This window comes from Salvelinus alpinus, chromosome 27, assembly GCF_045679555.1.
Source record: "Salvelinus alpinus chromosome 27, SLU_Salpinus.1, whole genome shotgun sequence".
Lineage (NCBI taxonomy): Eukaryota > Metazoa > Chordata > Actinopteri > Salmoniformes > Salmonidae > Salvelinus > Salvelinus alpinus.
In genome coordinates this window covers 21,792,301-21,820,281 of record NC_092112.1, presented here as the reverse complement: position 1 = coordinate 21,820,281, position 27,981 = coordinate 21,792,301, and the positions used below count along the sequence as shown (strand labels likewise).

The following is a 27,981-nucleotide window of genomic DNA, read 5'->3' as shown; positions in this document are numbered from 1 at the left end:
ACTGTATATAAAAGGAAAAGTGGTTTGTGTATATGTATTCACCCCCTTTGCTATGAAGCCCCTAAATAAGACCTGGTGCAACTAATTACCTTCAGAAGTCACATAATTAGTTAAATAAAGTCCACCTGTGTGCAATCTAAGTGTCACATGATCTGTCACATGATCTCAGTATATATATACACCTATTCTGAAAGGACCCAGAGTCTGCAACACCCCTAAGCAAGGGGTACCACCAAGCAAGTGGCACCATGAAGACCAAGGAGCTCTCCAAACAGGTCAGGGACAAAGTTGTGAAGTATAGAAGTATATCTGAAACTTTCGAACATCCCACGGAGCACTATTAAATCCATTATTAAAACATGGAAAGAATATGGCACCACAACTAACCTGCCAAGAGAGGGCCGCCCACCAAAACTCACAGACCAGGCAAGAAGGGCATTAATCAGAGGGGCAAAAAAGAGACCAAAGATAACCCTGAAGGAGCTGCAAAGCTCCACAGCGGAGATTGGAGTAGCTGTCCATAGGACCACTTTAAGCTGTACACTCCACAGAGCTGGGCTTTACGGAAGAGTGGTCGGAAAAAAGCCATTGCTTAAAGAAAACAATAAGCAAACATGTTCGGTGTTTGCCAAAAGGCATGTGGGAGACTCCCAAAACATACGAAGAAGGTACTCTGATCAAATGAGACTAAAATGTAGCTTTTTTGGACATCAAGGAGAACGCTATGTCTGGCGCAAACCCAATACCTCTCATCACCCCGAGAACCCCATCCCCACGTGAAGATGGTGGTGGCAGCATCATGCTGTGGGGATGTTTTTCCATCGGCAGGGACTGGGAAACTGGCCAGAATTGGAGGAATGATGGATGGCGCTAAATACAGGGAAATTCTTGAGGGAAATCTATAACAGTCTTCCAGAGATTTGAGACTGGGACCGAGGTTCACCTTCCAGCACGACAATGACCCCAAGCATACCTCTAAAGCAACACTCAAGTGTTTTAAGGGGAAACATTTAAATGTATTGGAATGGCCTAGTCAAAGCCCAGACCTCAATCCAATCTGTGGAATGACTTAAAGATTGCTGTACACCAGTGGAACCCATCTAACTTGAAGGAACTGGCGCAGTTTTGCCTTGAAGAATGGGCAAAAATCCCAGTGGCTAGATGTGCCAAGCTTATAGAGACATACCCCAAGAGACTTTCAGTTGTAATTACTGCAAAAGGTGGCTCAACAAAGTTTTGACTTTGGGGGGGGGTGAATAGCTATGCATGCTCAAGTATTCCGTTTTTTAAATCTTATTTATTGTTTGTTCCACAATAAAATATATTTTGCATCTTCAAAGTGGTACGCATGTTGTGTAAATCAAATGATACAAACCGCCCAAAAATCTATTTTAATTCCATGTTGCAAGACAAAAAAATAGGAAAAATGCCAAGGGGGTGAATACTTTGGCAAGCCACTGTAGACTAGACAAATTACTTCTTCATGCAACAACACACAATGAGAAAATGCCAAGGTATCTTCCAGCTCTGTGACAAAAAACTTTTAACTACCACTTTCTCAGCATCCCTTATGCTTCCTGTACTGTGCCCTGGTGCTTTACTCATATTGCCACAGCACTCACAGAGACAGTTGTGTCTTTGTTATTGGTTGGCGTACCAAACAGTATGTGTTCTGAAGTAATGTAGTCTGACAAGACATCTCATAAGCCAGCCATGTGTTAAAGGGATACTTTGGGATTTGTCAGATGAACTCATGGATACCATTTTTATGTGTCTGTGTGCAGTTTGAAGGAAGTTGCTAGCTAGCGTAATTGCTTACTAGCATTAGCACAATGACTGGAAGTATATGGGTAACTACTAGCATGCTAACAGATACCCATAGACTTCCAGTCATTGCGCCAATGCACGTTAGCAATTGCTCTATCTAGCAACTTCCTTCAAACTGCAGAGACACACACAAAAAGGGTATCCACAAGTTCATCGGACTCTGGGGAAGTAGATATAGGGCTTCATTGGCAAAATCTTGAAGTATCCCTTTAAGAAAACTTGCAAACAAGTATGCCAAAAAATATTGAAACTATAAAGAGGAGTAAGTAGTATGTATGTATGTATGTATGTATGTATGTATGTATGTATGTATGTATGTATGTATGTATATACATTCACACGACAGAGAGAGAAAACTTGGCTAACCTGATATGGAAACTATATTGAGCAGTGAGTGTGCGAGAAAGAAAGAGTCAGACAGAGACCGACCGTCACCCCGCTTACCTGATGTGCTGCCTGCCTCCTCAAAGTCGATGTTGCCCAAGTGCAGCACCCCGGCCACCACCCTGAACAGGTCCAGCTTCTCCATATCATCCAGGCCGATCTTCTTCATGGCCCCGCACATCCTGTTGAAGTCCCCCTGGTCATCCAGCAGAGGGTCCTTCAGGGGCCCAGCCTTCAGGTGCTGAGGAACCATAGTGGGGAGAGGACAGGTCAGTGGTCACCCTCACCCGGGGCCACCCTGGCTGTGTTAAGACAGGCAGACCAATTCTTTTGACCAATCAGTTCATCTCTAAAACAATATCTGATGTGAAAAGTTCTGATGTGATTGGCCAAAAGATCAATTAGTGGAAAGAATATCAGAATTGGGCTGCCTGTGTGAACGCAGCCCCTCTCTCTATAACCTTAATGCTTCAGGAGCCCAGCATTTCAGGTGCTAATAGACCATGGGGAGAGGATGGGTCAGTGACCAGGGTTACACGCTCTTCACAGAAGGTGTACTGTCTCAAAGATTGGAGGCTTGCATTGGAGGCTTAAAGTAAGCTGTGTCAAGGCTGTGTCTTAACATCAATAAAATAACCTCTCTAATTACCCATAAAGTAAAAATACCATCTGTCTCCCTCACTGAGGTTTTCTTTGACTTGGTGAAAGTGTTTGTTTGGATCTGAGCGGAGGCATGGGCTGATACTTCACATGTAACATTGGGACTTCAAGCTATAATGCATGTGTTGTTGTTGTACAGAATTAGCACAATAAACCTGCATGAAAGCTGAGGTACATCACATCTCCAACTAGCTGCAGTAGGAAGAGAAGCAGGGATAGTGCGTTGGATCACACACCTGGAAAACCAACCACACAAGAAGAATGTCACAGTACCATGGTACGAGGAGCAGTTTGTTCTTCTCTGTAGAGAAATCTAACCTAAGGCAGGGTTCCCCAACTGGCCTTATTTGGCCCGCAGGTAGTTTTATTTGCCTACCCCAAGTTTTTTTTTGACAAAAAATGTCATTCTAACACATAACACAGATGGAATCATGTAGTAACCAAAAAAATGTTAAACAAATCAAAAGTAGCCACCCTTTGCATTGATGACAGCTTTGCACACTCTTGGCATTCTCTCAACCAGCTTCACGAGGAATGCTTTTCCAACAGTCTTGACGGAGTTCCCACATATGCTGAGAACTTGTTGGCTGCTTTTCCTTCACTCTGCGGTCCAACTCATCCCAAACCATCTCAATTGGGTTGAGGCCGGGTGATTGTGGAGGCCAGGTCATCTGATGCAGCACTCCAATACCCTCCTTCTTTGTCAAATAGCCCTTACACAGCCTGGAAGTGTGTTTTGGATCATTGTCCTGTGGAAAAACAAATGATAATCCCACTAAGCGCAAACCAGCCATGCTGGTTAAGTGTGCCTTAAATTCTAAATAAAATCACTGAGTGTCACCAGCAAAGCACCCCCACACCATCACACCTCTTCCTCCATGCTTCACGGTGGGAACCACACATGCAGAGATCATCCGTTCACCTACTCTGCATCTCACAAAGACATAGCAGTTGGAACCAAAAATGCCACATTTGGACTCATCAGACCAGAGGACAGATTTCCACCGGTCTAATGTCCATTGCTCGTGTTTCTTGGCCCAAGCAAGTCTCTTCTTATTATTGGTGTCCGTTAGCAGTGGTTTCTTTGCAGCAACTCGACCATGAAGGTCTGATTCACGCAGTCTCCTCTGAACAGTTTATATTGACATGTGTCTGTTAATTGAACTATGTGAAGCATTTATTTGGGCTGAAATTTCTGAGGCTGGTAACTCTAATGAACTTATCCTCTGCAGCAGAGGTAACTCTGGCTCTTCCTTTCCTGTGGCGGTCCTCATGAGAGCCAGTTTCATCATAGCCCTGGATGGTTTTTGCGACTGCACTTGAAGAAACTTTCAAAGTTCTCTTTGCTTATTTGCATTGTTCTTGCTATAATATGGATTTGGTCTTTTACCAAATAGGGCTATATTCTGTATACCCTCCCTACCTTGTCACAACACAACTGATTGGCTCAAAAGCATTAAGAAGGAAAGAAATTCAGAAAATGTACTTTTAACAAGGCACACCTGTTTATTGAAATGCATTCCAGGTGACTACCTCATGAAGCTGGTTGAGAGAATGCCAAGAATGTGCAAAGCTGTCATCAAGGCAAAGGGTGCCTACTTTGAAGAATCTCAAAATAATATATATTTTGACTTGTTTAAAAAAAATTGGTTACTACTGTACATGATTCCATATGTGTTATTTCAATGTGTGGATGTGTTCACTTTTATTCTACAATGTAAAAAACAGTAAAAAAAAAAAAAAAAAAACTTGAATGAGTAGGTGTGTCCAAACTTTTGACTGGTACAGTATGTATGTATGTATGTATGTATGTATGTATGTATGTATGTATGTATGTATGTATGTATGTATGTATGTATGTATGTATGTATGTATGTATGTATATAATATACAGTTGAAGTCTGAAGTTTACATACACCTTAGCCAAATACATTTAAACAAAGTTTTTCACAATTCCTGACATTTAATCAGAGTATAAATGCCCTGTTTTAGGTCAGTTAGGATCACCACTTTATTTTAAGAATGTGAAATGTCAGAATAATAGTAGAGAAAATGATTTATTTCAGCATTTATTTCTTTCATCACATTTACAGTGGGTCAGAAGTTTACATACACTCAATTAGTATTTGGTAGCATTGCCTTTAAATTGTTTAACTTGGGTCAAATGTTTCGGGTAGCCTTCCACAATAAATTGGGTGAATCTTTGGCCCATTCCTCCTGACAGAGCTGGTGTAACTGAGTCAGGTTTGTAGGCCTCCTTGCTCGCACCCGCTTTTTCAGTTCTGCCCACAAATATTCTATGGGATTGAGGTCAGGGCTTTGTGATGGCCACTCCCAATACCTTAACTTTGTTGTCCTTGCGGCATTTTTCCACAACTTTGGAAGTATGCTTTGGGTCATTGTCCATTTGGAAGACCCATTTACGACCAAGCTTTAACTTCCTGACTGATGTCTTGAGATGTTGCTTCAAAATATCCACTTACTTTTCCTCCCTCATGATGCCATCTAATTTGTGAAGTGCACCAGGCCCTCCTGCAAGCAAAGTACCACAACAACATGATGCTGCCACCCCCGTGATTCACGGTTGGGATGATGTTCTTCGGCTTGCAAGCCTCCCCCTTTTTCCTCCAAACATAACGATGGTCATTATTGCCAAACAGTTCTATTTTTGTTTCATCAGACCAGAGGACATCTCTCCAAAAAGTATGATCTTTGTCCCCATGTGCAGTTGCATAGCATAGTCTGGCTTTTTTATGGCGGTTTTGGAGCAGTGGCTTCTTCCTTGCATAGTACTCGTTTTACTGTGGATATAGATACTTTTGTACCGGTTTCCTCCAGCATCTTCACAATGTCCTTTGCTGTTGTTCTGGGATTGATTTGCACTTTTCGGACCAAAGTACGTTCATCTCCAGGAGACATAACGCGTATCCTTTCTGAGCGGTATGACGGCTGCATGGTCCCATGGTGTTTATACTTGCGTACTATTGTTTGTACAGATGGACGTGGTACCTTCAGGCATGTGGAAATTGCTCCCAAGGAGGAACCAGACTTTTGGAGGTCTACAAAATGTTTTCTGAGGTCTCGGTTGATTTCTTTTGATTTTCCCCATGATGTCAAGCAAAGAGGCACTGAGTTTGAAGGTAGGCCTTGAAATACATCCACAGGTACACCTCCAATTGACTCAAATGATGTCAATTAGCCTAACAGAAGCTTCTAAAGCCATGACATCATTTTCTGGAATTTTTCAAGCTGTTTAAAGGCACAGTCAACTTAGTGTATGTAAATTTCTGATCCACTGGAATTGTGAGTAAAGTAATTTGTCAGTAAACAATTTTTTTGAAAAATTACTTGTGTCATGCACAAGGTAGATGTCCTAACCGACTTGCCAAAACTATAGTTTGTTAACAAGAAATTTGTGGAGTGGTTGAAAAATTAGTTTTAATGACTCCAACCTAAGTGTATGTCAACTTCCGACTTCAACTAAATATATACATACATACATATATATATATATATATATATATATATATATATACATACACATAAACTCAGCAAAAAAATAAACGTCCTCTCACTGTCAACTGCGTTTATTTTCAGCAAACTTAACATGTGTAAATATTTGTATGAACATAAGATTCAACAACTGAGACATAAACTGAACAAGTTCCACAGACATGTGACTAACATAAATGGAATAATGTGTCCCTGAACAAAGGGGGGGGGGGTCAAAATCTCAAGTAACAGTCAGTATCTGGTGTGGCCACCAGCTGCATTAAGTACTGCAGTGCATCTCCTCCTCATGGACTGCACCAGATTTGCCAGTTCCCAAACATTTCTGGGGGGGAATGGCCGTAGCCATCACCCTCCGATCCAACAGGTCCCAGATATGCTCAATAGGATTGAGATCCGGGCTCTTCGCTGGCCATGGCAGAACACTGACATTCCTGTCTTGCAGGAAATCATGCACAGAACGAGCAGTATGGCTGGTGGCATTGTCATGCTGGAGGGTCATGTCAGGATGAGCCTGCAGGAAGGGTACCACATGAGGGAGGATGTCTTCCCTGTAACGCACAGCATTGAGATCGCCTGCAATGACAACAAGCTCAGTCTGATGATGCTGTGACACACCGCCCCAGACCATGACGGACCCTCCACCTCGATCCCGCTCCAGAGTACAGGACTCGGTGTAACGCTCATTCCTTCGACGATAAACCCGAATCCGACCATCACCCTTGGTGAGACAAAACCGCAACTCGTCAGTGAAGAGCACTTTTTGCCAGTCTTGTCTGGTCCAGCGACGGTGGGTTTGTGCCCATAGGCGACGTTGTTGCTGGTGATGTCTGGTGAGGACCAGCCTTACAACAGGCCTACAAGCCCTCAGTCCAGCCTCTCTCAGCCTATTGCGGACAGTCTGAGCACTGATGGAGGGATTGTGCATTCCTGGTGTAACTCGGGCAGTTGTTGTTGCCATCCTGTACCTGTCCCGCAGGTGTGATGTTCAGATGTACCGATCCTGTGCAGGTGTTGTTACACGTGGTCTGACACTGCGAGGACGATCAGCTGTCCGTCCTGTCTCCCTGTAGCGCCGTCTTAGGAGTCTCACATTACGGACATTCAATTTATTGCCCTGGCCACATCTGCCATCCTCATGCCTCCTTGCAGCATGCCTAAGGCACGTTCACGCAGATGAGCAGGGACCCTGGGCATCTTTCTTTTGGTGTTTTTCAGAGTCAGTAGAAAGGCCGCTTTAGTGTCCTAAGAATTTCATAACTGTGACCTTAATTGCCTACCGTCTGTAAGCTGTTAGTGTCTTAACGTCCGTTTCACAGGTGCATGTTCTTTAATTGTTTATGGTTCATTGAACAAGCATGGGAAACAGTGTTTAAACCCTTTACAATGAATATCTGTGAAGTTATAAGGATTTTTACAAATGATCTTTGAAAGACAGGGTCCTGAGTTTACACACACACACACACACACACACAATTACTCCAAGATCTGTTAAACCATTGTACTGTGACATTCTGGTGGACACAAAAGATGTTGTAATTTTGACCTCAAGCCCTAAACTACAGAGCAAAACCACATCATGCATTTAGAGAAAGCATGCAACCCCACAACACTCAGCACTGATGTGAACCCTGAGACAAAAAAATCTTCCCAAAATTCACATCATAATAAAATCTAAAAGAAGTAGTCCTGGTCACAGCACCAAATCCATAAATCACCTGATTGTCCTGAATTGTATAGAGAAGCAATGTAAAGAGACATATAACCTTGATCAACACAAGGGACAGGCGACATGGTATGGAACAATGTATGGGCAAGGGTTACAAAATTCGGGCAATTTTCCAGGATTTCTGGAAACTGAAATCTGGATTTCTGGGAAAGTTACCAGAGTTTTGCAACCCTAGTACGGGCTTATCATATGCACTGGCAATAAGCATGAAGGTCTTATTCATCATTTTATCACAACACGATGCTCTCCAAAAGGCCAAACACAGCATTTATCATGAGCAGGTGATTCCTGAGATCAAAAGGCATGATCCTCCATGACCATGTAATACGATCCATGGCTCTCAGGAGCCTGCCTTGTCCAAATGTGAACCTTGAAAAGAGGGTCAATGCAAGACCTAGCTGTACTGTACCCACCACCTAAAAGCAACACCTAGCTGTACTGTACCCACCACCTAAAAGCAACACCTAGCTGTACTGTACCCACCACCTAAAAGCAACACCTAGCTGTACTGTACCCACCACCTAAAAGCAACACCTAGCTGTACTGTACCCACCACCTAAAAGCAACACCTAGCTGTACTGTACCCACCATCTAAAAGCAACACCTAGCTGTACTGTACCCACCACCTAAAAGCAACACCTAGCTGTACTGTGCCTACCACCTAAAAGCAACACCTAGCTGTACTGTACCCACTACCTAAAAGCAACACCTAGCTGTACTGTACCCATCACCTAAAAGCAACACCTAGCTGTACTGTACCTACCATCTAAAAGCAACACCTAGCTGTACTGTACCCACCACCTAAAAGCAACACCTAGCTGTACTGTACCCACCACCTAAAAGCAACACCTAGCTGTACTGTACCCACCATCTAAAAGCAACACCTAGCTGTACTGTACCCATCACCTAAAAGCATCACCTAGCTGTACTGTACCTACCACCTAAAAGCAACACCTAGCTGTACTGTACCCACCACCTAAAAGCAACACCTAGCTGTACTGTATCCACCATCTAAAAGCAACACCTAGCTGTACTGTACCCATCACCTAAAAGCATCACCTAGCTGTACTGTACCCACCATCTAAAAGCAAAACCTAGCTGTACTGTACCCATCATCTAAAAGCATCACCTAGCTGTACTGTACCCACCACCTAAAAGCATCACCTAGCTGTACTGTACCCATCACCTAAAAGCATCACCTAGCTGTACTGTACCCACCACCTAAAAGCATCACCTAGCTGTACTGTACCCACCACCTAAAAGCATCACCTAGCTGTACTGTACCCATCACCTAAAAGCATCACCTAGCTGTACTGTACCCACCACCTAAAAGCATCACCTAGCTGTACTGTACCCATCACCTAAAAGCATCACCTAGCTGTACTGTACCCATCACCTAAAAGCATCACCTAGCTGTACTGTACCCACCATCTAAAAGCAACACCTAGCTGTACTGTACCCATCACCTAAAAGCATCACCTAGCTGTACTGTACCTACCACCTAAAAGCAACACCTAGCTGTACTGTACCCACCACCTAAAAGCAACACCTAGCTGTACTGTACCCACCACCTAAAAGCAACACCTAGCTGTACTGTACCCACCACCTAGCTGTACTGTACCCAACATCTAGCTGTACTGTACCCACCACCTAAAAGCAACACCTAGCTGTACTGTACCCACCACCTAAAAGCAACACCTAGCTGTACTGTACCTACCACCTAAAAGCAACACCTAGCTGTACTGTACCCACCACCTAAAAGCAACACCTAGCTGTACTGTACCTACCACCTAAAAGCAACACCTAGCTGTACTGTACCCACCACCTAAAAGCATCACCTAGCTGTACTGTACCTACCACCTAAAAGCAACACCTAGCTGTACTGTACCCACCACCTAAAAGCAACACCTAGCTGTACTGTACCCACCACCTAAAAGCAACACCTAGCTGTACTGTACCCACCACCTAAAAGCAACACCTAGCTGTACTGTACCCACCACCTAAAAGCATCACCTAGCTGTACTGTACCCACCACCTAAAAGCATCACCTAGCTGTACTATACCCACCACCTAAAAGCATCACCTAGCTGTACTGTACCCACCACCTAAAAGCAACACCTAGCTGTACTGTACCCACCACCTAAAAGCATCACCTAGCTGTACTGTACCCACCACCTAAAAGCATCACCTAGCTGTACTGTACCCACCACCTAAAAGCATCACCTAGCTGTACTATACCCACCACCTAAAAGCATCACCTTGCTGTACTGTACCCACCACCTAAAAGCATCACCTAGCTGTACTGTACCCACCACCTAAAGCTTCACCTAGCTGTACTGTACCCACCACCTAAAAGCATCACCTAGCTGTACTGTACCCACCACCTAAAAGCATCACCTAGCTGTACTGTACCCACCACCTAAAAGCATCACCTAGCTGTACTGTACCCACCACCTAAAAGCATCACCTAGCTGTACTGTATCCACCATCTAAAAGCATCACCTAGCTGTACTGTACCCACCACCTAAAAGCATCACCTAGCTGTACTATACCCACCACCTAAAAGCATCACCTAGCTGTACTATACCCACCACCTAAAAGCATCACCTAGCTGTACTGTACCCACCACCTAAAAGCAACACCTAGCTGTACTGTACCCACCACCTAAAAGCATCACCTAGCTGTACTGTACCCACCACCTAAAAGCATCACCTAGCTGTACTGTACCCACCACCTAAAAGCATCACCTAGCTGTACTATACCCACCACCTAAAAGCATCACCTTGCTGTACTGTACCCACCACCTAAAAGCATCACCTAGCTGTACTGTACCCACCACCTAAAAGCATCACCTAGCTGTACTGTACCCACCACCTAAAGCTTCACCTAGCTGTACTGTACCCACCACCTAAAAGCATCACCTAGCTGTACTGTACCCACCACCTAAAAGCATCACCTAGCTGTACTGTACCCACCACCTAAAAGCATCACCTAGCTGTACTGTACCCACCACCTAAAAGCATCACCTAGCTGTACTATACCCACCACCTAAAGCATCACCTAGCTGTACTATACCCACCACCTAAAAGCATCACCTAGCTGTACTGTACCCACCACCTAAAAGCATCACCTAGCTGTACTATACCCACCACCTAAAGCTTCACCTGAATATCATCTGCTTAGGTTAAACATACGCTGAAAACTCAACCCAACAAGTACTCAGAATCTCTTCACTTACTTGCCAGTTTTAACAATAGAAACTGATATTTCTATGCGTTTAACCTAAATGGTACTATTACCTTTACTAAAAAAACGTTATCTGACTAAAAATGTCCATACTCAGAGAGACACTTCTTCTGATGTCCCCAACTAGCCTACACAGAACAAATGAATCATCACTGTCCCTCAAGAGGAGAGAAAAAGAGGCATAGTGTTGTCCAGGTCATTTCTTCATAACAATAACAATTCATTACGGTGAGTCCTGAAGGGGTGCCATACACACAGCTGCAATATTGGAGTACTTACAGCTGTATGCATAATTAATCAAAAGGGAGAAGGCAAAGGAAGTAATTTCATTGGGAGGATAAAGAATTCTCATTGATGTGGTACATTACATCTATCCATACGGTCATGTCAGTGGCTCCTTTCCTAATTCAAATGTTTGCTGCTTATCTGCATCACATCTCAGAGAACAATGTTTCAATAGGTAATATACAAAAGGTTTTAATCTGACCAGAATGAAAATAAAACGTCAGGCTACTTTGTCGGAATTTTAAAACTTTTTAAGTAAAACATGTCACTACTAGAAGCCACTGCATCAGTGCATCTGCAGACCAAGACAAAACAACAATCCTCCTTTGACTGAGCAAGCCATTAAGTAAAGGTAAAAGCCACTGAGACAGATACAGGGAGAAAGGTGGGGGGGTAGAGAAGTACATTCTGTTCACTCTCTCCGCAGACAGAGTCGTGCCTAAGTGCATTTCCAATTAGTTCTGGAGATGAGAAACCGTCTGTCATTAGATAGCAAAGGGAATCCTGGCCAAAAACTACAGATAAGAGAGAGGGTTTCCGTCTGTGGTTTTCATGGATATTGGAATACATGGAGTAGTGAAGATGCAATTCAACCAATATATAATGTGCACGAGGAAAGAAAGCGGATAGGAGGTTGAGAAAGAGAGAGAGGGGGGTTGAGAGGGAGAGAGAGAGAGTAGCTGAGAGAGATGGAGAGTGAGGGGGTTGAGAGAGGGGGTTGAGAGATGGTGAGTGAGGGGGTTGAGAGAGGGGGTTGAGAGAGAGAGATGGAGAGTGAGGGGGTTGAGAGAGAGAGAGAGAGAGAGAGAGAGAGAGAGAGAGAGAGAGAGAGAGAGAGAGAGAGAGAGAGAGAGAGGTTGAGAGAGGGGGTTGAGAGAGATGGAAAGTGAGGGGGTTGAGGGGAGAGAGAGAGAGAGAGAGAGAGAGAGAGAGAGATGGTGAGTGAGGGGGTTGAGGGAGAGAGAGAGAGATGGTGAGTGAGGGGGTTGAGAGAGGGGGTTGAGAGATGGAGAGTGAAGGGGTTGAGAGAGAGATGGAGAGATGGAGAGTGAGGGGGTTGAGAGAGAGAGAGAGAGATGGAGAGTGAGGGGGTTGAGAGAGAGAGAGAGAGATGGAGAGTGAGGGGGTTGAGAGAGAGAGAGAGAGATGGAGAGTGAGGGGGTTGAGAGAGAGATGGAGAGATGGAGAGTGAGGGGGTTGAGAGAGAGATGGAGAGATGGAGAGTGAGGGGGTTGAGAGAGAGAGAGATGGAGAGATGAGGGGGTTGAGAGAGAGAGAGATGGAGAGTGAGGGGGTTGAGAGAGGGGGTTGAGAGATGGAGAGTGAGGGGGTTGAGAGAGAGATGGAGAGTGAGGGGGTTGAGAGAGAGAGAGAGAGATGGAGAGTGAGGGGGTTGAGAGAGAGAGAGATGGAGAGTGAGGGGGTTGAGAGAGATTAAGATATGTACCGTACCTCTGGACTCTTGCGGTTCTGGAGGATCTGTTTGTCCGTGTCCTTGTTTGCAAAGAAGCGAGTGCATCCTCTGTTCAAATACTGCAACATAGACAAGAATCAGTAAACAGCAGCAGATTTCATGGATCAATATACCGCAGTATGACAGTTTTAACAATACCTAAAACATCTATTGAATATCCCATCAACTCTGGTCCAGGATGGTTTAACATGATCGTCAACACATCAGACACCATGCATGACCAGTTGCAATATGACAAATTTGATGACTTTCGAAAGTCAAAGCAAAGTAATATATCCACATCACTGTCTCTGTGTGGACTCTAACACTGATTTTTTGTTTCTTGAGGATTCACCATTGTTCACAGCAAAGAATTTATATTTGGCACATAATACTTTTCTCCCTCTCTGTAATTGCTTTTGTGCGACTTTTAATGACTTCTCAGTAGCCTGCTCTCTTCCTGCCTGTCACTAGAGATACGGCCTGATGATGAGCGCGACGACAACTTCCCAGGTGGGTAGGAGAGAAAAACAAAACAGAACCCGGTGGCTTATCTTGTTTGTACGAGAGGAGTATTCTCAGCTGAAACGGAACAAAGGTTTTCATTACAGAGATAGGCCTTTGGGAGGATTCTGTATCTCCCTCCCCACCTAATTTTTTGTTTCCAGATCAGCAGGAAAAAAGTTAAAAATGGATGAGACCATTAGAGGAAGGTAGCTCGGTCAGGCAGAAGTGCCTTGCTTACTGCCCTGAAGAATGGCTTCACTGTTACAGATAGAAATAAGAGGTAGTGCACGGCCACACAGTACACACATTTATGAAAATATGAGAGGGGAGATGTAGCCTACCGCTGAAATGATATTCATGTCAGCATTGACGTTTGACTTAGTTAATCCTATCTTTTCACTGCAACTTCCTTCCTGTCTAGCTGCTCAAACCCATTTTCAATTCAGGATCCATTAGATGCAAATCTGTACTGGGTGTGAAAGAGAAGACACTTGATTTATATGGGTGCTGTTGTTAATTCTATATTCTAATCTGCACCTCTAGCAAGATGTGCCTGAGCCCTTGTAAAATGTCTGCCGAGAGCCAGGATCTCCAAAGGTCAATAGTAATGTCCAAGTGGAATTGGATATCAGCAGAAAAGTCACTGCCATTAACCATGCATCAATCAATTTGTCTATCTCCATTACAGTGGACGATATTGCTGTCAAGAACTGGAGTCAAAGCACCTCATCTTCCTGAGGCTGAGCGGGACCAGACACTGAAAGGGAATGAGGCTAAGCGGGACCAGACACTGAAAGGGACCGAGGCTGAGCGGGACCAGAAACTGAAAGGGACTGAGGCAGAGCGGGACCAGACACTGAAAGGGACCAAGGCCGAGCGGGACCAGAAACTGAAAGAGACCGAGGCTGAGCGGGACCAGAAACTGAAAGAGACTGAGGCTGAGCGGGACCAGACACTGAAAGAGACCGAGGCTGAGCAGGACCAGAAACTGAAAGGGACTGAGGCAGAGCGGGACCAGACACTGAAAGAGACCGAGGCTGAGCGGGACCAGAAACTGAAAGGGACCAAGGCTGAGCGGGACCAGAAACTGAAAGGGACTGAGGCAGAGCGGGACCAGACACTGAAAGGGACCAAGGCCGAGCGGGACCAGAAACTAAAAGAGACCGAGGCTGAGCGGGACCAGAAACTGAAAGAGACCGAGGCTGAGCGGGACCAGAAACTGAAAGAGACCGAGGCTGAGCAGGACTGGAAACTGAAAGAGACCGAGGCTGAGCGGGACTAGAAACTGAAAGGGACCAGCCACTGAAAGGGACTGAGGCTGAGCGGGACCAGACACTGAAAGAGACTGAGGCTGAGCGGGACCAGAAACTGAAAGAGACCGAGGCTGAGCAGGACTGGAAACTGAAAGAGACCGAGGCTGAGCGGGACTAGAAACTGAAAGGGACCAGCCACTGAAAGGGACTGAGGCTGAGCGGGACCAGACACTGAAAGAGACTGAGGCGGAGCGGAACCAGACACTGAAAGAGACTGAGGCTGAGCGGGACCAGAAACTGAAAGAGACCGAGGCTGAGCGGGACCCGAAACTGAAAGGGACTGAGGCTGAGCGGGACCAGAAACTGAAAGGGACTGAGGCTGAGCGGGACCAGAAACTGAAAGGGACCGAGGCTGAGCGGGACCAGAAACTGAAAGGGACCGAGGCTGAGCGGGACCAGAAACTGAAAGAGACCGAGGCTGAGCGGGACCCGAAACTGAAAGAGACCGAGGCTGAGCGGGACCCGAAACTGAAAGGGACTGAGGCTGAGCGGGACCAGAAACTGAAAGGGAACAGAGGCTGAGCGGGACCATAGACTGAAAGGGACCATAGGCTGAAAGGGGCCGAGGCTGAGCGGGACCAGACAGGGAAGTTTAAAAGAGGGACTCAATAGTGGACACAGCAGGAGGAGAGTTTTTACAACTTAGCTAAAAACCTGCCAGCTAACTATAACAGAATGGGCTTGCCTTAAAATACAATGAGATGGATAGTTTTATTTGTGAAGTTGATGCCAAGAAAATAGGCTGTCTAAACGATGGCTGAGTGTGCCATCTAGTGGTCTCTGAGCCACATTAACAATTCATGCAAATGTCTATCATGACTTGACATTTTTATAGCAGCATTTTATCTTAAGCTGAAACACCAAAAAGTGTGAGCCTCCTTAATAATTAATGATGCACTGCGATAATCAGAGGAACTTCTCTGCCCTGTGTTGCACTGAGTGACTGCATAGGACAGCGCAGTGTCCTTAGAATGACGAGACAAGTTTATACCTTTTTCGACAGACGAACCAAGCCGAGCAATACAGCGCCAGCCTGGTTATGTATCCACTCTGGAGGGACAAGACACAGGGAACAAGGCTGGCCCGTAAGCCCCACTCACCCTGAAGGCGTCTGGTGATTCCAGGTGGAACTTGGTCCTGATATCCTCGGAGGCTCCAGCACACAGCCGGTAGAAGATGTGGTAGTTCCTCTCCTCCTGGCTCTGCTGGCAGATCCTGGATTTCTCCAGCAGGTAGTGGGACACGAAGCCTCCCACCACAGTATTCTAAGTGACACAACAACACATGTTCAATTAGCATCAGAACTGGGTTCAAATATTACTTGAAATAATTTTCAATATTTAAAGATGCAGTCTGGGCTCTTAAGCAATCATAAATTTGTAAAATATCTTTTAAAAAATTGGGGAAAAATTGTATAAGGACATGAAATGGATGACATATTACTCAAAAGTACTGGCTGAAATTACACAAAAGCTCTAGAGTCTAGAGCATCACTTTAAGCTGGGCTTTATTAAGCTTGCCTGGTACAATGGAACCAACACAAGTCTCAAAACTAATCTCCACCCATCTGGCACTCGAGGCAAGCCAAAGCAGACAAAGTATTTTAAAGAATTGTCAAATCACTATTTCGGTGTTGTTGTCTGATGATTTCATTGATAGTGAATTATTGTACAGTGGTGCTGCTGCACCTTTTCGTTGAAGTGGATCTCTACAAACTTCCCAAAGCGACTACTGTTGTTATTCCTGACAGTTTTAGCGTTTCCAAAAGCTTCTAGCAGGGGATTGGCTGTGGGATTGATGAAGAAGAAAAGCAATTAAAACACAAATCCATACTGTGTGGTATTCGGTCATGCTGTTGGGAAGTGAAATTAATATTTACCTTCAACTATTCTCTCATCAATATCTTGACCTGTTCCATAGGATGTTGTCAAGTATCTAAAGCGCAGAAAGAAATCATCAGAGTTAAAAGGGAAGTTCAAAGTTTTACATATGGCCTCTGTTGTTGTAGTTGACCCCACAAACAATTTTTATTTTATATTTTGTTTTGTTAGAGGTTGACACATTTTGCTGAGTCATCAAAATGTGTCTACCAATGTTCTCTGTAATGAAACAAAATACACATATATATACACAGTTGAAGTCAGAAGTCTATATACACTTAGGTTTGAGTCATTAAAACTAGTTTTTCAACCACTTGTTCTTGTTAACAAACTGTAGTTTTGGCAAGTCGGTTAAGACATCTCCTTTGTGCATGACACAAGTCATTTTTCCTACAATTGTTTACAGACAGATTATTTCACTGTATTTCAATTCCAATGGGTCAGAAGTTTACAAACTAAGTTGACTGTGCCTTTAAACTTGGAAAATTCCAGAAAATTATGTCATGGCTTTAGAAGCTTCTGATAGACTAATTGACATCATTTGGGTCAATTGGAGGTGTACCTGTGGATGCATTTCAAGGCCTACCTTCAAACTAAGTGCCTCTTTGCTTGACATCATGGGAAAATCAAAAGAAATCAGCCAAGACCTCAGAAAGAGTTGTAGACCAGTAAAACGAGTCCTATATCGACATAACCTGAAAGGCCGCTCAGCAAGGAAGAAGCTACTGCTCCAAAACCGGCATAAAAAACTACTACGGTTTGCAACTGCACATGGGGACAAAGATCGTACTTTTTGGAGAAATGTCCTCTGGTCTGATGAAACAAAAATAGAACTGTTTGGCCATAATGACCATCGTTATGTTTGGAGGAAAAAGGGGGAGGCTTGCAAGCCGAAGAACACCATCCCAACCGTGAATCACGGGGGTGGCAGCATCATGTTGTGGAGGTGCTTTGCTGCAGGAGGGACTGGTGCACTTCACAAAAGATGGCATCATGAGGCAGGAAAATTATGTGGATATATTGAAGGAACATCTCAAGACATCAGTCAAGAAGTTAAAGCTTGGTCGCAAATGGGTCTTCCAAATGGACAATGACCCCAATAATAATTCCAAAGCTGTGGCCATCACAAAGCCCTGACCTCAATTCTATAGAAAATTTGTGGGCAGAACTGAAAAAGCGTGTGCGAGTAAGGAGGCCTACAAACCTGACTCAATTACACCAGCTCTGTCAGGAGGAATGGGCCAAAAATGCACCCAACTTATTGTGGGAAGCTTGTGGAAGGCTACCTGAAATGTTTGACCCAAGTTAAACCATTTAAAGGCAATGCTGCCAAATACTAATTGAGTGTATGTAAACTTCTGATCCACTGGGAATGTGATGAAAGAAATAAAAGCTGAAATAAATCATTTTTCTCTACTATTATTCTGACATTTCACTTTCTTAAAATAAAGTGGTGATCCTAACTGACCATATAGAGTGAAAATAAGTCTACAGGTAAACATTTGTGAGCTTCCACTTTAAATGTGAATACTCTCAGAATATACACTGCTCAAAAAAATAAAGGGAACACTAAAATAACACTAGACACTAATAACGCTAGATCTGAATGAATGAAATCTTCTTATTAAATATTTTTTTCTTTACATAGTTGAATGTGCTGACAACAAAATCACACAAAAATTATCAATGGAAATCAAATTTATCAACCCATGGAGGTCTGGATTTGGAGTCACACTAAAAATTTAAGTGGAAAATCACACTACAGGCTGATCCAACTTTGATGTAATGTCCTTAAAACAAGTCAAAATGAGGCTCAGTAGTGTGTGTGGCCTCCATGTGCCTGTATGACCTCCCTACAACGCCTGGGCATGCTCCTGATGAGGTGGCGGATGGTCTCCTGAGGGATCTCCTCCCAGACCTGGACTAAAGCATCCGCCAACTTCTGGACAGTCTGTGGTGCAACGTGGCGTTGGTGGATGGAGCGAGACATGATGTCCCAGATGTGCTCAATTGGATTCAGGTCTGGGGAACGGGCGGGCCAGTCCATAGCATCAATGCCTTCCTCTTGCAGGAACTGCTGACACACTCCAGCCACATGAGGTCTAGCATTGTCTTGCATTAGGAGGAACCCAGGGCCAACCGCACCAGCATATGGTCTCACAAGGGGTCTGAGGATCTCATCTCGGTACCTAATGGCAGTCAGGCTACCTCTGGCGAGCACATGGAGGGCTGTGCGGCCCCCCAAAGAAATGCCACCCCACACCATGACTGACCCACCGCCAAACCGGTCATGCTGGAGGATGTTGCAGGCAGCAGAACGTTCTCCACGGCGTCTCCAGACTCTGTCACGTCTGTCACATGTGCGTGTGAACCTGCTTTCATCTGTGAAGAGCACAGGGCAACAGTGGCGAATTTGCCAATCTTGGTGTTCTCTGGCAAATGCCAAACGTCCTGCACGGTGTCGGGCTGTAAGCACAACCCCCACCTGTGGACGTCGGGCCCTCATACCACCCTCATGGAGTCTGTTTCTGACCGTTTGAGCAGACACATGCACATTTGTGGCCTGCTGGAGGTCATTTTGCAGGGCTCTGGCAGTGCTCCTCCTGCTCCTCCTTGCACAAAGGCGGAGGTAGCGGTCCTGCTGCTGGGTTGGTGCCCTCCTACGGCCTCCTCCACGTCTCCTGATGTACTGGCCTGTCTCCTGGTAGCGACTCCATGCTCTGGACACTACGCAGACAGACACAGCAAACCTTCTTGCCACAGCTCGCATTGATGTGCAATCCTGGATGAGCTGCACTACCTGAGCCACTTGTGTGGGTTGTAGACTCAGTCTCATGCTACCACTAGAGTGAAAGCACCGCCAGCATTCAAAAGTGACCAAAACATCAGCCAGGAAGCATAGGAACTGAGAAGTGGTCTGTGGTCACCACCTGCAGAACCACTCCTTTATTGGGGGTGTCTTGCTAATTGCCTATAATTTCCACCTTTTGTCTATTCCATTTGCACAACAGCATGTGACATTTATTGTCAATCAGTGCTGCTTCCTAAGTGGCCAGTTTGATTTCACAGAAGTGTGATTGACTTGGAGTTACATTGTGTTGTTTAAGTGTTCCCTTTATTTTTTTGAGCAGTGTACTTACTTTACATGAACCATTAGAAACAGCCTGCCAGATCAGACTGGGTCTGTGTCCTAATCCTTATATAGTGTACTACTTTTGACTAGCTCTGGTAAAAAATAAAATAATGCACTACATAATGATTAGGGTGCCATTTGGGACACATCCTGTGTGTTGACGATTCACAGGGAATGTCATGACTTTACCGGAGGACAAACTTGGTGTTTTCAGTCTTCCCGGCACCAGACTCCCCGGACACGATGATGGACTGGCTTATCTTCAGCACCCTCATGTCCCTGTAGGCCTTGTCAGCTGACACACAGACACAGACATCCAGACAGTTGTTTACAGTTTGTTAACCCTCTCCTTTTCCTCAGTGATACAAAATGTATCTCAATGGGATCCTAAATTAAGCCTATGGTTGCATTAGACATGCAAACTGTACAATGAATGCTCCTTGTACTTCTAAATCACATGCTAGATGACAGTATTCATTGTTTACCCTTTACCTCAGTGACATACAACTTCTCTGAATGAGATCCTCAAGATGATGTTTGCATTAGCAAAGTCACACTGCACAATGAATGCTCACTGTTAATAGGCAGGGTTGGGTAGGTTACTTTCTAAATGTAATCCGTTACAGTTACTAGTTACCTGTCCAAAATTATAATCAGTAACTTCACTTTTGGATTACCCAAACTCAGTAAAGTAATCTGATTACATTTCGTTACTTTTAGATTACTTTCCCCTTAAGAGGCATTAGAAGAAGACAAAAATGTATATGCTACCAATTGAAAGATATCTATTGCAGGATAAATCAATGTTAAAGTTTACATATCTGGCCATATATGGATGATGCATGTTACTTTATGGTTTGGTTATGTAGGCTTCTTCTAACCCATTGCTTTCTACTACATATAATAATACAATAAAATTATATCTTTACATTAAAAACCAAAGTCTATCAGAATTCCAGTCATTTCAATAAAGGACTTGGAAATTTGGAGGTATAGATTATCCAAATTGTTTTTACCTGGGCATGACCCCAAAACTAAGGACTTATTAGCCAGCCCTACTCTGTTGTTTATGATTTTGTTGTCATGGAGGACTGATCGGGCTCATTGATTCGAGTTGAAAAATAAATGCTGCGCTCATGGAATGGCATGCTTTGAGCACTACTGAAAAGTGCTATTGACGTGAAAAATGAATGCCATATGCTGCATTTGCTATAGGCCTATTGTTTCAATAACAAAATGTTTCAATAACAAAACGGTTTGTTATTCAATGTTTCAATAACAAAACGGCTGCCCCGCCTCTGTTTTGGGAAAAAGCTGAGGGATGGGCCTCGAAAAATGTAACCGCTCAGATTAATAGAGAGAGATATGGATGCAAAGACTGACCATCCATGATATCAAAATGATTGTTTTAACCATGTTATGAGGCTATACAGTGTTTGTTTACATTTACTTTGTTTACAAACGTTGGGGTAAAACACGCTTCTATTTTGGGTTCTCATGGAGTGTGACAGTTGAACTAAGATCATCAGGCATTTATAAGTTATATTCTTCAACAATCAATCGATGTATATATCATTTATAAGTCCAAAAATGGATGTAGCATCTACAGATTGCTCCATTAAGTATATCAAAAGAGTGCGAGTTTGAGCATGTGTCCATCAGGCCTATGGATGTATTGTATATCAGCATGAATTAGACTCAGTAATAGAAGCCAGACTTAAAACAATCACTGTCCCAGACCTGCTGTTTTCAACTCTTAATGATCGGCTATGAAAAGCCAACTGACATTTATTCCTGATTATTATTTGACCATGCTTGTCACTTATGAACATTTTGAACATCTTGGCCATGTTCTGTTATAATCTCCACCCGGCACAGCCAGAAGAGGACTGGCCACCCCTCATAGCCTGGTTCCTCTCTAGGTTTTGGCCTTTCTAGGGAGTTTTTCCTAGCCACCGTGCTTCTACACCTGCATTGCTTGCTGTTTGGGGTTTTAGGCTGGGTTTCTGTACAGCACTTCGAGATATTAGCTGATGTACGAAGGGCTATATAAAATAAACTTGCTTTGATTTGACTTGTATTCCATAGGCTGGGATCCGCACTATGCAGCTGCTGCAAGAGCGCATTTTCACTGGCTGTCCGCTGGTTTCAAAAACAATGATTGATAGGCAGGTTAAACTTCTTGAATTCAACCATTATTGGGTTCAAATACACATTTAGATTTGTGAACACTCAACGACAACAACCACAATCTGTAAGGCGCAAATAGCTAAATGAGAGCAGCAGTGAGTTTCACATCTATGCGCTATGCAGATATCAATAATAAGTGATATCCGTATCGCCGTAGACTACACCACTGCTGTCGTCCTTACCTCCAAGCATTTATTCAAGTTGGATAGTCGCACCATTGGAAGACATAGCTTGGACTGTAGCCTACAAAATCCCATTCCTGCTCTTTTCCTGCGATCCATCGAACACATTTGGTGTGTCGTCATAGGGGTCTCTGACCTCTGGTCACACTCGCTCAGGTGGAACACATTTGTGCCTTTTTTCAATGCCGATTTGAATGTCATTGAGAAAACAGAGAAGTGTCAAAGATTTTTTTTGTAAACATCCTTTCTGAATGTAAAAGTAATCGTCGAAGTAATCTACTTTTTCAAAAGCATTTGTAATCTGATTACAATATTTTTGCTGGTAACATAACGGATTACAGTTAGTTTTTTTGTAATCCCTTACATGTAACGGCTCAGATTACATGTAATCCGTTACTCCCCAACCCTGTTAATAGGTAGCTAAATCACACTGGTAAGCAAAGACTGAGAATACTGTGAAAATGACTATAGACTGCCCTCTGGTGGACAGATGTGAAAGCGTAACACATTGTCAGCCCAAAAGTGTCAGGGACTTTGTGTGGCAGGGACTTTGTGTGTAAGTCCCAAATGGCACCCTATTCCCTACATAGCACACTACTTTTGACCTATATAGTGCCCATAGAGCTCCGATCAAAAGTAATGCACTATTACGGGAATAGGGTGCCATTTGGAATCTTCCTTCCCAGTTCTCACCGATAGCGTAGACGTGGGGCGGAAGGGTGCCCAGGGACCTCCCATGGTACTGTTTAATAGTCTCTGGAGCATAGAGCTTTGGGATGTCATAGTAGGGGTTCACTGCTATCAGGATATTAGCTACAAACGTCTGGGAGAAAAACAAAGAGAAGTCAGAAATACTCTAGTACACATATAGGAATCTGTTTTTAGCAAGACTAGCGTACACTTGTGTTGATATGACACCCAGTTTTTTCTCAGTGACCTAAGAAAACACTTGAGTCCCATCACTGCTAAAAGGAATTGTCACTTCATAGGACAAAGCAGGCAGTTTCTCACTGCAACCACTAGATGCCACCTGTTGGAAAACAAGTGTCCCACCGGTCTCCTCGCCACACCTGCTGGCCTTCACGTCCCCCTGCCTCCCCCGTCACATCAGAGGACCTAATTAAGTTCAGTGGGGAACAGGATAGCACTCCCTGGCTCTGTTCTGCTCCCTGGCTGATTATAGAGGTCACCTGAGCCTGGGGTGGACACAGGGGCCAGCAGGGAGAGTGACGACAAGAGCTAGCTGTGTGTGTGCCACTGTAACTGGCCTCCCTCCCAGCAAACACCTGGCAGGCAGCCCTGAGTGACAATGACAAGCCCATCACGCCTGTCACACTGGGAAGCAGGGAGGGAGGGGACCCACCACAACACATACAGTACAGTAGGCACAGAGAGACTGAAGTGACAGGGCTTTAGCATGATAATGAGTGGGTGTTCTATTGAACTCACCTGTGCTGGTTCAACCTGTGGCCTGTTCACCATGGCGCACCGCTGATTAAACCAGATTGATGAGGCAGGATATAGCTATGTCTGTTATAAAGTACTTACATAAATTCTGTCTTTACTATACCGCACACGGACGTTGTTCAAGAGAGTGGCTTCATTCAAGTACATTAAAGAACCTGAAAAACAACAGATCTGAAGTAAATTAAGCCAGACTAATCACAACTGTCAAAAGAAGAGGATGGATAAAAATGAAAAACACATAAGAACATAATGGCACAAAATGACATTCCTCAATCCTCAGGGGAATCATTTGCATTGGGCAACAGTTTCAGGGTTGTAATTGATTTCATAACTTCATATAGTGCTGTAAAAACACTTAGGTGTCAGTTAGGGTAGCTTTATGAGATGGTGAGAAACAAAAACCTTGTGGAGACTGAAGACTTTTGGTAAAACAAACTCACAGTTGTCTTCCACATGTTTGTTGACATCATCCTCAGCCGGAAACACTTGGTTGATCTGGGCCGTAAAGCTCTGAAAAAACAAGATGGAGGTGACAGATGATCAACTAGTCTTTTGTACTATTAGCATGCCACTATGCTGACACTAGGCTGTTCTCTTTGTTGACGAGTGGGCAACTACATCAAGTTCACATGGCTTATAACACTAAACAATACCCAAAGGAGAGAGAAAGGAGAACATTTTAATAATTAAGTATATTTGGATTCCAATCAATGTGCTTGCTTTTAATGATATAAATCAGGAGTCTTTTCAAGTCTGTCAATGTGTTATTTTTGCACTCCCAATGAGCTACTAAAAATACTGACTGTTCAGATGCCATTGCTTCAATCAAACAGAGCCAACAGCAGGATGAGGGCCTGGCGTACGCAGCAGTAAGTGACAAATCAGGGGACAATTCATTATTTGGAGAGAGGCAGAAACAGGATCTGGGAGCTAGCTAGAGAGGTGCGGTGTTGGCTGGTTGCAAGCTCTTCCAGCCCATGGTCGTTAGTCAGAACCTCCACTGCAGAGTACAGCCACCGTGCCATATTCACTAGAGTTATCAGCACACATGCATGGCCCAGGAAAAACAATACAGCTAGACAAGTGCTGTGAGGCTGGAGCTAGTCTGGCATTAGTAGGGTGTGTGTGTTTGTTACTCATAGCACGCATGTTTAGGGTAAACACATCTGGTGAACACTGGGTTATTTCAGAATCCTAAAAGCATCTCAAAGCACATTGCGATTTCAAGTTAGCGTGACTCAGTGTGTGATAGAACACCAAAGGGTTAGTCTGGCTGATGAGATTTACTAGTCCCTCCCTCTCTCTCCACCCCTCCCTTCTCCCTCTCTCCACCCCTCCCTTCTCCCTCTCTCCACCCCTCCCTTTTCCCTCTCTCCACCCCTCCCTTCTCCCTCTCTCTCTCTCTCTCTCTCCACCCCTCCCTTTTCCCTCTCTCTCTCCACCCCTCCCTTCTCCTCTCTCCCTCTCTCTCACCCCTCCCTTCTCCCTCTCTCCACCCCTCCCTCTCTCTCTCCACCCCTCCCTTTTCCCTCTCTTCACCCCTCCCTTTTCCCTCTCTCTTCACCCCTCCCTTCTCTCTACCCACCCACCCCCCCTCCCTCCCTCTCTACCCACCCACCCCTCCCCACCCCTAGCTCCCTCCCTCTCTACCCACCCACCCCTAGCTCCCTCTCTACCCACCCACCCCTCCCTCCCTCCCTCTCCATTAAGTCCCAGGGAGCTTGAAAGAAAACACGGTCACATGCTTCTGATTTGTCACAAAAACAAACTGTGTTAAAAGTCCAAACTAAGGGGGGCAGCTAAATCCAAGCTACAAAGAAATGCATAGTCTATCCCAATGTTTTCAAAGTTAGCTAATCCAATGTAAAGGGATTTTTATTAAAGCATTTACGGGATACACATCCATGTTCATAGAATTATGAACAAACATACAGTAAGTTCTCTTCTGCACTACTAAGCTAACCAAAGTTAGTGAAAGCTCGCTGGCTGCTCCATTCTCCTTCTGCATGGATACATTCTCCTGGCCAGCCCCTATAACACAACACCAGCTAAAAGCCTTCTGCCATTTTACCTTACCACTCCACAAGTGATTCAGACATTACACTAGGGAAAAATTAACATGTTTAACAAATATTTGAGAAGTTTGTGTGGGGAACACAAATGGGTTGACATAAGACACAGTGGATACATCCCAAAAGGCACCCTATTCCCTACATAGGGCAGTGGTCAAAAGTAGTGCACTAACTGCTGGTCAAAAGTAATGCACTATGTAGGGAATAGGGTGCCATATGGGATGCAGTCAGCCAGAGCCTGCTCCCTCCTGTGGGCCTTGGGGCACTGTTGGTCTCAGCTCCCTCCTGTGGGCCTTGGGGCACTGTTGGCCCCAGCTCCCTCCTGTGGCCCAGCTCCCTCCTGTGGGCCAGCTCCCTCCTGTGGGCCATGGGGCCCTGTCGTTTGCTCTCAGCTCCCTCCTCCTGTGGGCCATGGGGCCCTGTCATTTGCTCTCAGCTCCCTCCTGTAGGCCATGGGGCCCTGCCGTTTGCTCTCAGCTCCCTCCTCCTGTGGGCCATGGGGCCCTGTCATTTGCTCTCAGCTCCCTCCTGTAGGCCATGGGGCCCGGTCGGCCTCAGCTCCCTCCTCCTGTGGGCCATGGAGCCCGGTCGGCCTCAGCTCCCTCCTCCTGTGGGCCATGGAGCCCGGTCGGCCTCAGCTCCCTCCTCCTGTGGGCCATGGGGCCCGGTTGGCCTCAGCTCCCTCCTGTGGGCCATAGTGCCCGGTTGGCCTCTGCTGGGCCAGCAATTTAGTCCGTGTCTCAAATGGCAGTCTAGTCCATCACCCTATTCCATATGTAGAGCACTACTTTGAAAGTATTGCACTATATAGGGAATAGGTTACTATTTGGGATGCGGCCTTAGTCTCTCCAAATAAAGAGGCACAGCAAGAGGGATTTAAAATCTCCAAGGTTGAAGAAGCCAAGGTGACATACAGTCAGTTCATTCTTTCCTGCAATGGGCCCAGACTGGCAGGATTTTATAGCACTGAGCCACGTGAGGTGACTGAAGTTTAGAGGAGCGGGAGAGGGAGAGAAGGAAGGGGAGGAGGATGACGCAATGCCCCCTGAATTTAAACACGTCCCTACCCCCTCGGGCTCTTGCTCTTTCACCGACACCAAGGCAGAGTGAAACAGTCCAGAAACTGTCAGCGTCCCAAATGGCACCCTATTCCCTTTATAGTGCAATATTTTCAACCAGGACTCACAGGGCTCCGGTCTAAAGTAGTGTACTGTATAGGGAATAGGGTGCCATTGGGGACGCAGGCCCAGTCAGGAACACATTACCTAATGCTGTGGGCCACAGAGTCCGCCATTGTGGCTAAAGCTGTGAGTGTGACGTGGTGTCATGCACTGAGCAACGCCTCTCTCCTGAAGTCCCCCTACAAGGGTCTGCCAGGCTGCGTACGCCGGTGCTGCTCTGAGCGGGTCGGGTGACAAGGGAGCTCACCGTACACTGGCACAAACTGGCTGCCACCGGACAGAACACACATTGTGCCCCTCAGACTTCGTGTTAAGGCCCAGAACTGGCCATAACGGCCGGAGAATGGACACATCCGTTACGCGCACACAGCTTCCTTCATAATAAAGGATTTGAGTCCCATGCTTTATGGTCCGGATGTAAACACACTAAGTGAACAGATTGTTTGAGGAGGACGTTCAGCTGATGACAGAGCCACACAAGGAAGCATGAGTTACCATAGAAACTGGGTTTGGCTAACATCAAAAACTTTGCACAGTGTAACACATGATCAAGTAGGCTTCTATGGGAAAGCCTACTTGATCTCAGACACTGGGGCTTCATTTTGTACCAGTGTCGGAAGTTACCCTCTGTCGGGTATCACGTATAGGGCGCCCTCTGTCGGGTATCACGTATAGGGCGCCCGCTGTAGCTTTTCTAGAATGAGAGCTACTTCAAACAAATTAAACACGTCGCAAGCTACAATTTTTTTTTCTAGCTTTCAAATAGGCACATTCTTCTCTTCTCTCCCCCTGGGTCCTTATTGTACAAGAGAAAGTAGTCTGTCAATATACTTGGTAAAAGAATGCTTATAAACAACTCTAAGGGGGACCTATAAAATGTGATCCCCCCCCCAAAATTATATGTTTAATATTTTCCTAAATGATGTTCTCAGTTTAATTTTCCTGGTTTTAGATTTGTTTTA

General features: G+C 44.9%; 1 protein-coding gene across 5 annotated transcripts in view; it reads right to left on the bottom strand.

The window, feature by feature from the left end:
* LOC139556177 (unconventional myosin-VI-like) overlaps positions 1-27,981 on the bottom strand; it is a 124,054-nt gene that overhangs the window by 67,865 nt on the left and 28,208 nt on the right. For all 5 annotated transcript variants that reach the window (XM_071369768.1, XM_071369771.1, XM_071369772.1 and 2 more), the window contains exons 3-11: positions 24,207-24,276; positions 23,848-23,921; positions 22,993-23,122; positions 20,117-20,222; positions 16,794-16,849; positions 16,603-16,700; positions 16,015-16,179; positions 13,094-13,174; positions 2,272-2,452 (exon numbers count right to left, since the gene is read on the bottom strand). In XM_071369768.1, coding sequence (XP_071225869.1) covers positions 2,272-2,452; positions 13,094-13,174; positions 16,015-16,179; positions 16,603-16,700; positions 16,794-16,849; positions 20,117-20,222; positions 22,993-23,122; positions 23,848-23,921; positions 24,207-24,276 — 961 coding nt within the window. The remainder of the gene's footprint in view (positions 1-2,271; positions 2,453-13,093; positions 13,175-16,014; positions 16,180-16,602; positions 16,701-16,793; positions 16,850-20,116; positions 20,223-22,992; positions 23,123-23,847; positions 23,922-24,206; positions 24,277-27,981) is intronic.